At 38.8% G+C, this 12,663-nt stretch overlaps 2 protein-coding genes across 2 annotated transcripts in view; one reads left to right on the top strand and one right to left on the bottom strand.

Annotated features, from left to right (window-relative positions):
• The window catches only part of Phex (phosphate regulating endopeptidase homolog X-linked), a 243,921-nt gene that overhangs the window by 95,881 nt on the left and 135,377 nt on the right, over positions 1–12,663 (top strand). The gene's annotated exons all lie outside the window — the stretch shown is intronic.
• LOC101577426 (6.8 kDa mitochondrial proteolipid) lies at positions 262–517 on the bottom strand. The gene has a single exon (XM_012514778.2). It carries the CDS (start codon positions 442–444, stop codon positions 262–264), a length of 183 nt encoding a protein of 60 aa, XP_012370232.1. The 5' UTR covers positions 445–517.

Raw genomic sequence — 12,663 nt, 5'->3', positions numbered from 1 at the left:
ATTAACAATACTGCCTGTAATACTGTGTCCATATGACTGTTCAAGATACTGATTTCATTTCCTTTGGATCTATGCCCAATAGTAGGATGGTAATATTTTTTTTTCTTTTTTGGGTGGTGCACCTCACAGGTGCATTTATTCATGCCGCAGAGTGAACGCTGCTGATGGAGGTTACAGTGACATTCTGTGCTCCCATCTAACAGAGCTTGCTAAAATTTACAGGCAGACTGAGGCTTCATCTCGTGGGTACTCAAGAGCTTGTTAATGGTGACCGTGACCAGGTGTAGGACTTGAACCTTTTAAGGCTTTGCTTCTTTTATCTGCACTTCTGATTTTATAAACAATGAAGCTCATCAACCCCATTCCTATCCAGATCTCCTGGTAGACTTGGGTATAGTACGGCTTCATAGGGACCCAGACATTTTTAATTAAGCTTTGAAGCATCTCCGCAGGACCAACCACCCAGGCCTCGGCGGACACCGCTCACCTGGGAAGGTCACCGACTGCGCGGGCACCTCGCGGGGCCTGCTGGGACAGCGGAAGGGGTGGGGCGCCAGAGGTCCATGCCAGGATGGTAATATTTTGTTTTCCATCATGGCTATACCAATTTATATTCCCACTACTGATATATAAGCATATTCTCATCCCCACACTCTGGCCAACACTTGTATCTCTTGTCCTTTGAAAAATTTATTGGTGTTTCTGGGATTGAACCCAGGGCCTTCACAATGACCGCCCCACCCCCAATTGAGATAGGGTCCTCCTAAGTCACTAAATTGCCCAGGGCACAGACTTGTGATCCTCCTGTCTAAGCCTCCCAGTATGCTGGGATTGTAGCCATGAGCTGTCACACCAGGATCTCTTTCTTCACTTTTTAAAAGTAGCCATCCTCATGGGTGTGAGGTGATATTTCACTGTGGCCTTGATTCGTGTTCCTCTGAGAATTAGTGATGTTGAGGTGTGTTTACACCAGGGGAGTTATAGTCTTCCAAACAATGTCTATTCAGATTTTTTGACTACTTTTTAATTAAGTCATTACTTTTGGCTATTAAGAGTATGTATTTTGAGTTGTAAATGAGGATTTATCCAGGTTTTTATGTGAATTTTCTTTTGATGAATTACATTTTACAAATATCATAAAACCAAATACCCAGGTATAATTATTTAATAAAAATCCATGTGATCAATCAGATACAAATACATAAGCATCTTGAATGCAGGTGGTCAATAAACACTGAATTCAAAGGCAAAGGGTCCAAGCCCAGGCGCAGTGTGGGTGAGACCCTCTTCTACCCCCTTGGGGCCCCCCACCACTTCACAGCACCCCCACCCCGCCTGCCCAGTGAGAATTTCTGCCACGTTCTGGGGACCCCCAGATCCAGTCCTAGCCCAGACCCCGGTGAGTGTGTGGGAGAGCTTCCGGCTGCCCTGCGCCAGAGGGACCTGCCAGTCCAAACCCAGGTACAGCATGCGTGAGACCATCTTCCACCCCATTAGGACCCCCCACACCACTCTGCAGCACCCCCCTCACCCCACCCGCCCAGTGAGAATTTCTGCCATGTTCTGGGGACCCCAAGATCCAGTCCTAGCCCAGGCCCAGTGAGTGTGTGGGAGAGCTTCCTCTCCCCCCTACACCACCTTGTCCCCTCCAGACTCAGCTCAGGCCTGGCATACAGGCCTGGGGTGAAACCCTGCAGCTGCAATCCCTGCAGAGAGAGTAGGGGACAGAACCACCCAGCTAGTCCAGGAGCAGAACATCTTGCCAGAGAGGCACAACAGGTTTACTCCCAAGGGCAGCAGCAGGAATGAGCTGAGCACAGCAGCCAGACCCAAGCCAGTCACAGCAGGATAAATCTAAACTTTGTAGGTTTGCACCTGAATTTCAGTAGGTGCTAAGGTTATAACTGCACCAAAGCTCTACAACAAAGGTCAAAGGCAAAGACATGAAGACTATTGCTGTGATTGCTCAAATGATTGATATTATATAATGCTACATAATACAAGTTGGTTGGTTTCTCATACCATATATAAAAATACATCTTCACAGATAAATTTGTTTTTACTGTCATTTGAGTATTTCTGTTAAGTTTGAGACTTTATATTTGAACTAGAAAGTCCTTTTACAGACAATTTCACAGAGGAATTGTGTTTCAAAATAGTAAATACTATACTTGTACATTTTATTTTGCTCCTTGGTTGGAAAATGGATGGAAATTTATCAGGTAATCCAGTGGTAACTGTATAAACTCTGGGAAAGATATAAAAACAAGCAAAGGATGAGAGAGAAACAGAGAGAAACACAGAGAGAAGAGAGTGAGAGAGAGAGAAACAGGGAGACACACAGAGACAGAGACAGAGAGAAGAGACAGAGAGCAACACAAAGACACAGAGAGACAGAGACACAGAGAGGGAGAGGAGAGGAGAGGAGAGGAGAAGAGAGAGAGAGAGAGAGAGAGAGAGAGAGAGAGAGAGAGAGAGAGAGAGAGAGAAGGTTTTTTGTTGGGAGTAGAAAAGTTTTAACTAATAACAAAAGTATGTTGGTTAAATTTGCTTTTCTCTCAGTTTTGGTACAAAAGTCCTGTGTTTATGTGACAGCTTGTGATATTCTGAAATAAAGTTGATTTTGGCACTTCCCCACCTTATTTTGACTTACACAGGGGTCACACATTATTTATGAAGATACTCATCTCTTACAAGAAATTATTTGCCTCTTTTATGCCAAAGTTATTTGCCTCAGGGAATACTTAAGTTGGAAACTTAGAAGAGAAAAATCTGGCTTTTTATAGCCTTGTTACAAGGCGCCCATCCAAGAACCACCTGGAACCACTGATTTACTTGCAAAACATTCTGTATTATTAGCTGCAGTTCAAAGAAAAAGAAAACCAGATCCCCAATGGGACAAATTTCAGACAGTCTAACTCAGAAGAAAGGTTGCAATTGTTTATTTATCAAAATAGTTTATTAGGCTAATAATATAATCAGGTTAAACTTCAGTTACTTCTCAGACTTTAATGATTACACAAATTACATGAGGATCTTTCTGTTAAAATGCAGAATTTCATTGGTCTTTTTGACTCAGGTTCAGGGGAGGGCTAAAAGATCTCCTTACCAAGCTCCTAAGGGTGCTGCTGCTGCTGCTTCTGTTTAGGGACCACATTTTGAGTATCAAGAATTTCACTTCATTCGTTTGTTTGCAAAGAGTTACCACCCAAAACAGAACCCCTGGTGAATGAGGGAGCAGGCCAGTTGACTTGGTCAGCAACACTTTATCTACCATACCTGTCATATTAGTGCAGGCAACTCCTTCATTGTTTAGATCATTCCAAGTTTCGGTGATTCAGCTTGGTTTAAATGGACTGTACTAAACCTGTTGAAAGACCTCTAGACTTATGTCCTATCCCCACCATCCCTCCAACTATTTAGTTTTCCTTTGAAATTTTGTTCTTAGGTATTTCTAGGGCACCTCACTCCTCCTTAGTATCTCTGTTTCCAGAGCCTCTTGATGACAGGGTTGGATCTACTGCCTTTGGTTGGTACCCTGTTATTTATGGTAAGTGAACGAGAGCAATTCACTTCAAGATTTTCTTTGCAGAGGGCAAGCACCTTCTTTCCAACACCCTTCCACTACCACATACATCTGGCTCTTACTAACCTAACTACCTACCAGGATTCCCTGCTACTATTTCCTCCTGACTGTCCATGTGCACACAGACATGTACACATACACATACATCAACATACCCTGTACTCATTCACATAAGTATGGGAACTTAGCCAATTTAATTACAAACAGGAAGAATGGCATGCAGAAAAGGACCCTTTTAACAGAAAACCACCTAAAGAAGTCAGATAAAACAATCTCCTGCATTTTACAAAGTGAGACATAGTTGTTGGCTGTATGCTTTGATTGCATCTAAGGGCAGGCTAGTCAAGTGACAATAGGGAAACACATAGCTCTTTGGATAGTTGTTACCTTTGTGGTCTAAAGTAGCACTATCCAACAGAACTAGAATATGAGACACATATGGAACTTTACATTTTCTTGTAGCCATGTTAAAAAGTAAAAGGAAATAGATGAAATTAAACTTAATGATATATTTTGTTTAACCCAATATATCAAGAGATATTATCATTTCTATATAAGATTAATAGAAAAATTCCTAATACAATTGGTATGCTTAATTCGTACTAAGTCTTGGAAAATGCCACATGTGTTTTATACTTATAGCATATCTCAGTTTAAACTTGCTACATTTCAGGCATTCACTCACCACATGTTGCTAAGTGGCTGTCATATTGCTAGTTTTCAGATTGGAGAAAAGTATCTCCTGTACTCATCATGGCAAAGTTTTATACCTAGGTGAAAGACTGCTAGTAGACAGGACTGGGAAGGTGGCATTTTTGGTCCCTGGATAGTGGCATTTCTAGGAGAGCTACTTGATGAGGATATTATAGGTTTTTCAGGATACCAGCTTAGAGGAGGAAACAAATTTTGTATCCTAATCTGAGGCTGAGTTATTGTAGGCTCAGGGACTATGTGGGGTAGAGCCTGGAGGTGAAAGATACTCAGTACCTTGTAGGTACAAAGACTCAGTCAAGCCAAAGCCAAGGGTTCCAAACTCAACTACGCTCACATCCAGTGAGTAAAATTCAATAGCATAAGGAGTGAAACTGAGTCCATGCATAGGCGAAAGCCAGGGTAGGTGCAACAATAAATGGAATTGCTGTTGCCCTTGGTGCTTAGAACACAGTAGTGGTGAACAGGGATGTGTATACTATGCAAGATTCAGTCAATTATACTGATACCATATAGTATTCAGTAAACTGTACGGTGGTCTCCAGACAGCTGTTTTCATGCAGGAATTCAGGTCTATGGGTTTTACATTTCTGGGTTTTATTATGTATTTTTCAAAGAAGTCAGAAATCTGGATTTTGATGTGAAATCTCCCACGTTTTAAATCTTAGTATTCTGGAAATCAAAGTAAGTCTATATTGAGGATGTCATTTTATCACTTCTGTATTAACATTATCCCTCTCTCCTTCTCTCTGTAGTGTTCAGAAATAAAAAATCATAACTCATCTGTCTGAGGACTTCTTTAAATTTTTATCTTATGTAGATAAGGATCATATATAATTTAAAACTACATTATATTAACTATGCACTTAACAAGTTCCTTTTGTGGAAAGTTAAACACAAGACAGAAAGTGAGATTTCCTCAGAAAATTGATGATATGGTATTATCATAAATGCACATGATATTGTCATCCTGAGGTGACAAGCCCTAATCTGAGTGCTTATAACCTAAATGATGGGAGAGAGGATTAGTGTGGGAAAGATGTCTAAAGCCATTACTTGCTGTTTTTCTCTTCCATTTAATTTTTATTTTTGTAATTTATGTCTGTAACGCACAAGCCAATGTCTCAGGAAGACATCTTGATCCACAGGCAGGGGGCATGTAAGATCCTAATAAAAGCAAGTAAGAAAAGAGATTGTCATTATGGGCCTGGTGTCAGTGTGATAGTAAATATATAATGATTTTTAAATTTTGAGATAAAAATAGTGACAGCTATTTGCTGCTGAGCCTTAGCTAAGTGTTTAGCACCCTTCTAAGTGCTCGCAAAGTATGAGCTCCTTAAATTCTCACAGTGACCTTGAAATTACTATTAATGCTTTCCATTTTCCTGATGACCCAATTGAGGCTAAGAGGGTTTATGTAAATGCCCTGAGATAGTATAGTATGAAAATGGCTCAGGTGGATTTCAAGTCCACATAATCTAGTTTCAAGTTCATTTTCCATTCTGGGCTAGTCAGCTTTCAGTTACTATAACACATTACTGAATCTGTAAAGAGGGGAGGTTTACTCTGGCTCACAGTTTGGGAGGTCTTAGTCCATGGCAAGTTAGCCTTGTTGCTTTTAGGGCTAAACAAGACATCATATCATACCAAACTGGAGCGTGAGACAGAGTGAAACTGCTTATCATATGAGTAAGGAGCAAAAGAAGAGGAAGAAGGAGGGGCTGAGGTCCTTCTAACCCCTTAAAGGACACGCTTTCAGTGTCCTCAAAAACCTTCCAGTAGGATTCCCACATCCTAAAGACTCTACTATCTCCCAATAATGCCACACTGAAAAGCAAGCCTTTGACAAATGGACCTTTAGGGGGACACATACAGTACAATATATAACACATTCCCTTTTCTCTGATAGATACTGAATCAGCACCCATTGCATGACTGGAGTGAGGAGACTGGAGACTTCTCAGTGGTTCTTCCTGTAATTAATTCATCCATGTTAAGATATTATTCTGACATTAATATCATATAAAAATAAAAGATACACGCTTCATATTTCTTAGAATTTAAAGCTAGGGGACAGCTATATTAGATTTTGTTTCTAGAATTTCAGTATTTTAAAGATAAATATAGTGAAACCTTAATTAGAATCCAATCAATTTGACATTACATTTTTTGTATAACTCATGTAAAAAAGTTGGAATCAATAAAAAACATAATTATTCTCAAAGATCTGATCAAAGAACAACTTTCTAAGTACATCTTTGGCCCAGTTTATACACTGAGCTCAGTTTTGAGCCTTTTTTACATACACCATTTTAAAGAGTGATCTCTGAACTTTGGAATGGAAACCCGAGAATCCATTTACCATTCACAAATTATTAAGCCAGAAATGTGAACACATGTAGCAAATAACAATGTTTTTCTACTATGTTGATCAAAAATGATCTCTTTGCTTTAACTACAATGTCAAGAAATTTCAATACTATTGGAATTCCCAACTGAACATTTTGTCTTTTTTTTTTTTTGTGGCCACTCTGGGGGCAGGAATGGCACAGCATGTGGTGACGGGGATCAAACCTTGGTCCCTGCACTTGCCTAAGCGTGCCTAAACAAGCACTTTAGTCTGCTGAGCTATCTTGCTGGCCCCCCCAACTGAATATTTGGGCTCAGCTATGTTCTTCTGTATTAAACCACATCGTGTTTTATTTCATTGTAGATACTGCACACCTGAACCTTATTAACATACCTAAACTGTGCTAGTAGGCGTTATTTTGCTGTTCCTTTAAATTGTCTGTGTTTTTGTTATGGGTGAACCCTGTTGAAGAAAAATAATTATTCTGATGCTTAAAATAGTTTTTTAAGGAAGACTTTATTCATGAGTACTGTAACAGGTGTCAGCTCTCCCATAATAGCAGAGTGAGATTGAGCTCAACTCCAAATACAGCAAACACAACTAGGGATTTTTAGCTAGCAGAATGGGGGGGGGGGGTTATTGAATGGAAAATTACTGAGGAGACATAAAGTGTAGGGAGAGTATTGCTAAATCAATGTAACAGGACCTTTGCTATATATAGGCCAGGGTTATCAGATATTAATGGTAAAAAATGAGGAATTTGGCCTGATATTGAGAGTGATAAGATACTAAAATCTTGGAATTCTTTCCAGATCGACTTGGCAACATTCTTGCCAGAGCTTGGCTAGGCGGCAAGGATGGAGCTGGAGGGTAGGAAGAGGGGGAAGATTAAGATCCACTTGACAAAAGCCTCAGGAGCCTAACTAAACTCTGGTGAAGGAGCAAATCTTTACCAGTTCTCAGATCAAAGCTAAAGTCATTGGTCTCTTCTTATATATTCTTATGTGCTGAAGGTTAACCTAGTTAAAGTAGAATAATTCTTATTACCCTTTTGATTTAGGCTTTATTAATTGAATAAGTAAAATCTTGGTACAAAAGAACCCAGAATTTTTTTTTGTTATACTCTAGTAGTTTAATTTTTCCTGCTTTAGGAGGATATCACTCCTATCTCCAGCAATGCCATCCATGACAGACAGTGGCTTCCACTATTTTTTCTGAACTGTTCCCTGCATCAGCATTTCCCATGTAATTCTTATACTAAGAACAGGATCCTCCTCCTGCCCTAAACTGCTGCAGCTGGTGTCAAAGAATTAAACATCCACACGGGTCCAATTGCAGGGTTAGAGCATGAACCTGAAACCTCCATATACTAGGAGTTCATCTCATTAACGGGCTATGATAATTGAATTGATATGCTTCCATTAATATTCTTTAAATTTCCCTATTCCCTCGTTCACTGTTTATCTCGGTGGTTGAGTAAATGAGGTGTAACTATAATGTTGATAACAAAAGGCACATGAAAGTCACTTTCAGACATTGTAACATTGCTCTTATTCTGAGGGGGTCTTCATTCACTGTGGATGTAGATACTCATAAAGGTTCCTTTCAGTAAGACCATTCTAAAGATATGATCCATTTGGCCTGCTGATTATGAAGTATTTTTGTTTCTGTTTGTCTAGTAAATGGTATCTGTTATTATTATGAAGATTATTTTCTAGAGAAACTTTGATGAATATCTGTCCTGAATTAAGACAAACCAAAATAATTTGGGCTTGAAAGGACTTTTTAAATATAGTTACAGGGTACTGACCTTACATAAAAATTACATCAAGCCAGGTGTAATGGTACATTTTTATAATCCCAGCACTCTGGGGGCTGAAGCAGGAGGATTACAAGTTTGAGTTCAGCCTAAGCAACTAGGGAAGAATCTGTCTCAAAACAAAAAATAAAATAGAGGAGGATGTGGTTCAGTCCAAAGACCCTGAGCTGAATCTTTGGTACCACAAAAAGCAAAACAAAATAAAACCACGTCTTATGTTGCATTGGCATTTCATGGCTCAGATCTGTGCTCACCAATTTGGACTCATGAGCTAATGTCTTTGAGCCCATTTTTCTGTTCATAAATAGCACACAAATTTCTGTTGCCACAGGAATGCTGTCTAACAATCAGTCACAAAACCTGCCTGGCATTCACCAGTAAGCAGTTGCTGCTGCTGCGTCTGGAGTCAGTGGTGGTCCCTTACGCTGCTCTGCTGATTTTGGCTAGACTTGCTTGAATGTCTAGGGGTTGGCCGATCTAGGTTGGCATCGGCAGATGTGACTGGGACAACCAGGCTCTACTCCATGGGTCTTACTTCCTTCAGCTGGCCAGCCTGGGCATGTTCTCATGGTGCTGGCAGAGGTGCAAGTGAGCAAGTAGAGACATGTGAGGCCTCCTGAGGCTCAGGCTAAGAACTGGCATACTGTCACATTTACATTCTGTTGGCCAAAGCAAGTCAGAAGACCAGTCCAGAACTATATACTTGGGAAATGGGCTTTGCATTTTTAGTGAAAAGGTCTATAGTATACAGCAAAGGGTGAGGGCAAAGAAAGGAGTGTAGAACTAAAGCCATCATGATAAGCATTATAAAAAGGGATAAAAGTAGTACCTAAACCATTAGTTTGTGACAAGGATTAAGTAAGATACTTTTTATAGAAGGCTTAGCACAACACTTGGTACATAAGTGCCCAGTAAATGCTAGCTATAGTTACTTCTGTGTATCTTGCCTAATATTAATAATAAAAGTAGAATGCACAGCATCAAAGTCTTGGCATACACTGTGACAACTTCTGCATGGAGATGGCCTCCTTCTTATTTATCTTAGAAAGAGTGGCTATGAGGGAGGTGTCTCAGGGCCTTGCTGTCGCTAGTCTTCCATGCATACCTCGTGTAGTAGCTTTCAGTTGGGTTAAAGACCCTTTTAATGCTAGTGACCTGGCCATATTCCAGAACCTGCCCTATTAATTAACACCAAGTTTGACTCCTGGGAGAGCCTCATGAAACTATTCAAGTTGCCAAATATAATTTCTATAACAGATCCAGGTTTCACAGCTCTCTGTAGGCTAAATCTCGTTACAACAAATATCGTCAAATCCCAATCCTGACAGCTCATTTGCAATCTTTGGTAAAATGACAACAAGCAAAAGAAGTGACTTACATAGCTCATTGGGAATACTTTTGAAATAAGCATAGATACTGCTCATGTCCTAATCCTTCAGTGTGGTGTAATGATGACATTTGTCCTACCTTTCTTTTTTGTCTTTCATACCTCTGGGTAGAACTGGATGCTGTTGCCTTCACTATGTATCACTGGGCAGGGTCTTTTCAAGCAGACTGGGTCAAATTTGTGACTACAAAGACCCCATACAGGAGATTCATTTACTAAAGGAAGCCCTCCTGCCTTCAATCAAAGCTGAATGTTGGAAGTGACCAGGCATAGTTATTCATCTTAACCACTTTTGTCACCTCCATATGGGTCTCTTATTTTCTTATTTTAATACCATGATTATCTTTCTAGCTGGAGCCAATCCAAATTCATTTTTGTAAATAGTTATAGTATAGATAATTGATGAACAAATATTTAATATTTTAATGCACTCATTTAATGCCTTTATTTCTAGCAGAATGACACTTGCTAGAGAGAAAAGTTTTAGAATTCCCCTGAGTTTGCAGTCTATGTCTTAAGGTTTAACCACAAATATTAGGGATGATGTCCATTTTTATTTTCACTAATCAAGTGATTACAAGTCAAGGAACCTTGACTGACTGACTATACATCAATGAGAAGATGAGACATTTTAATCTCATATTTGATTAAGATGATGCTAGGTATATTAAAGAAGAAAACCTATTCAGTATTAAACCTTTAGGGCCAGCAAGATAGCTCAGTGGACTAAGGGCCTGCTTAGACAAGAGCAGAGACTGGGGTTCATTCTCTAGCACCACATGCTGTGCCAGCCCTGCCCGTAGGGCAGCCTGAGCTGGCCACAGTCCAGGCATAATGGCATATACCTGTAATTGCAGCACCAGGAAGGCTGAAAACAAGAGGATCATTATGTGTCTAAGCTGCATGGTGAGACCCTATAACAATCAAATACAGTTATTAAAAGAACTCTATCAACCTATAATTATAAAATCATTCTTAGCTGTTGTCTAAGAATGTCTTTTGAGTCATTTTATTTCCAATGTAGTTTGTATTTGGTTTGAGGTTGCAGCTATTTCAGGGACATTTGGCCCCCAGAGATGGATTTGCTACTTACCCATGAGATCCATACATGGATTCAGGCCTTGAATTACTAAATCAGAATAGTTCTGTCTTTTCAAGAATGTTTACATGAAAAGGATACCAAGCATAGTTTTGTCTTGTCCACTTTCATGTTCTTAAATCCTCTGGTCATGTTTGACCTATCACACATGAGCTGGGAAGGGAATTGATTATCTTTACTCCCAGCACTGCTAATATAATGGTTATATTTTAACTCATATGAAAGGTATTTGATTCAACTATAGCTCTTTGCTAAGTATTTACTGGGGTCTACACCATTTATATGTTTTTATTAGCATGTCTTAATTGTATTTATTAATGGGGTTCAGTGTGATATATGCACACAGTGTGTACTAATAAAATCCAGCTTTACTTTGTCCACTTTTCCCAAACTCTAAGAATCACTATTCTGTATTTGGGTTGACTCTTATTTCCACATATAAGTCTGAGCACAAACTATTCCACATTCTTGCCACTATAATTTATTTTCATTATGATCATTCTGTCTAGAATCAGGTGATGTTTTATTCCAATTTTGATTGATTTCCCTCATGGCAAATGTTATATTGAGCATTTTCATATGTCTATTGGCCATTTGAATTTATTGTTTTCAGAAATGCCTATTCAGATTATTTGCCATTTTAAATTCAGAGTACCTTTTTGTTGTTGTTGAATTTTCTGAATTCCTTATTGATTCTGGATATTAACCCTCTGTTAGAAAAATAGCTGGGAAATATTTTCTCATTATGTAGGTTGTCTCTTTGTTGATTGCTTGTTTGGTCTGCAGAAGAGTTTTTAACTTGATATTTTCCTATTTATCTATTTTTTATTTTATTTTGAATGCTAAACATTGTATTGTCTCAATAGTGTAAGAACCTGAAAGAGTAAACTCAGTCTGAAAGATACAACAGATACTGTGAAGGTGTAAGAATCTGTTCAAAGGGAAGGAAAAATTAGGATGAGGAAAAGGGCAAAAGAAAGAAGGAAAAGAGATATATTTATGTATATATGCAGGATACTTTGGATAATTATACTAGTGATTTCTGCTGGTCTTTTTAAAATTTTAATTTAATTTAATTTTGAAGAGTAAAAACAAAGCAAAGACAAATAGCAGAAACAAAGACAGGAACAGGGTAATATACAAGTATATATGTTACATATTTTCAAAACAAGAATAGCTAACTAACAATGGTTGTTCTATTATCTATTTTTATTGTCAAATCTGTTGCTCAGACTAACAGATATAGTTATGCAAGATCACACAAATAAGTGAATTTTCCCACTTGCTTCCAAGAAACTTTAATATTTTTCTTGTCTTTGTTTTTATTGCTTTAAAAAATACTTTAAGGGGCCAGGGAGATGGCTCAGTGGAATGAGCACTTCCCTGGCAAGCTCAAGGGCCTGAGGTCAATTCCTGGTTCCACCAAAAAAAATTACTTTAACAAGAACATAATAATAATTGATAAGACATTAGAAGTGGTACACATTTAGAAGACCAAAATGAGAGATATCCAAGCAAGGTTTTTATATTACACATTGCTGTCCTCGATGTCGTTGCTCAGATTGCAGACGTCAGCATATAGAGTTAGTCAAGGTGAAAATTCCACACATTATCTGCTCTTTTCAAAACACTGATGGATATTATTAGTACAGTCATCTCAGCCATTCTGGTTATATACCTGCGTGTTTTTCCCCTTCCTTTTTTTCCTATA

This window comes from Octodon degus, unplaced genomic scaffold (genome assembly GCF_000260255.1).
Source record: "Octodon degus isolate 3935 unplaced genomic scaffold, OctDeg1.0 scaffold00041, whole genome shotgun sequence".
In the NCBI taxonomy this organism is placed as follows: domain Eukaryota; kingdom Metazoa; phylum Chordata; class Mammalia; order Rodentia; family Octodontidae; genus Octodon; species Octodon degus.
Note: the sequence above shows the minus strand (reverse complement) of the source record. Positions and strands in the feature narration are given on the sequence as shown.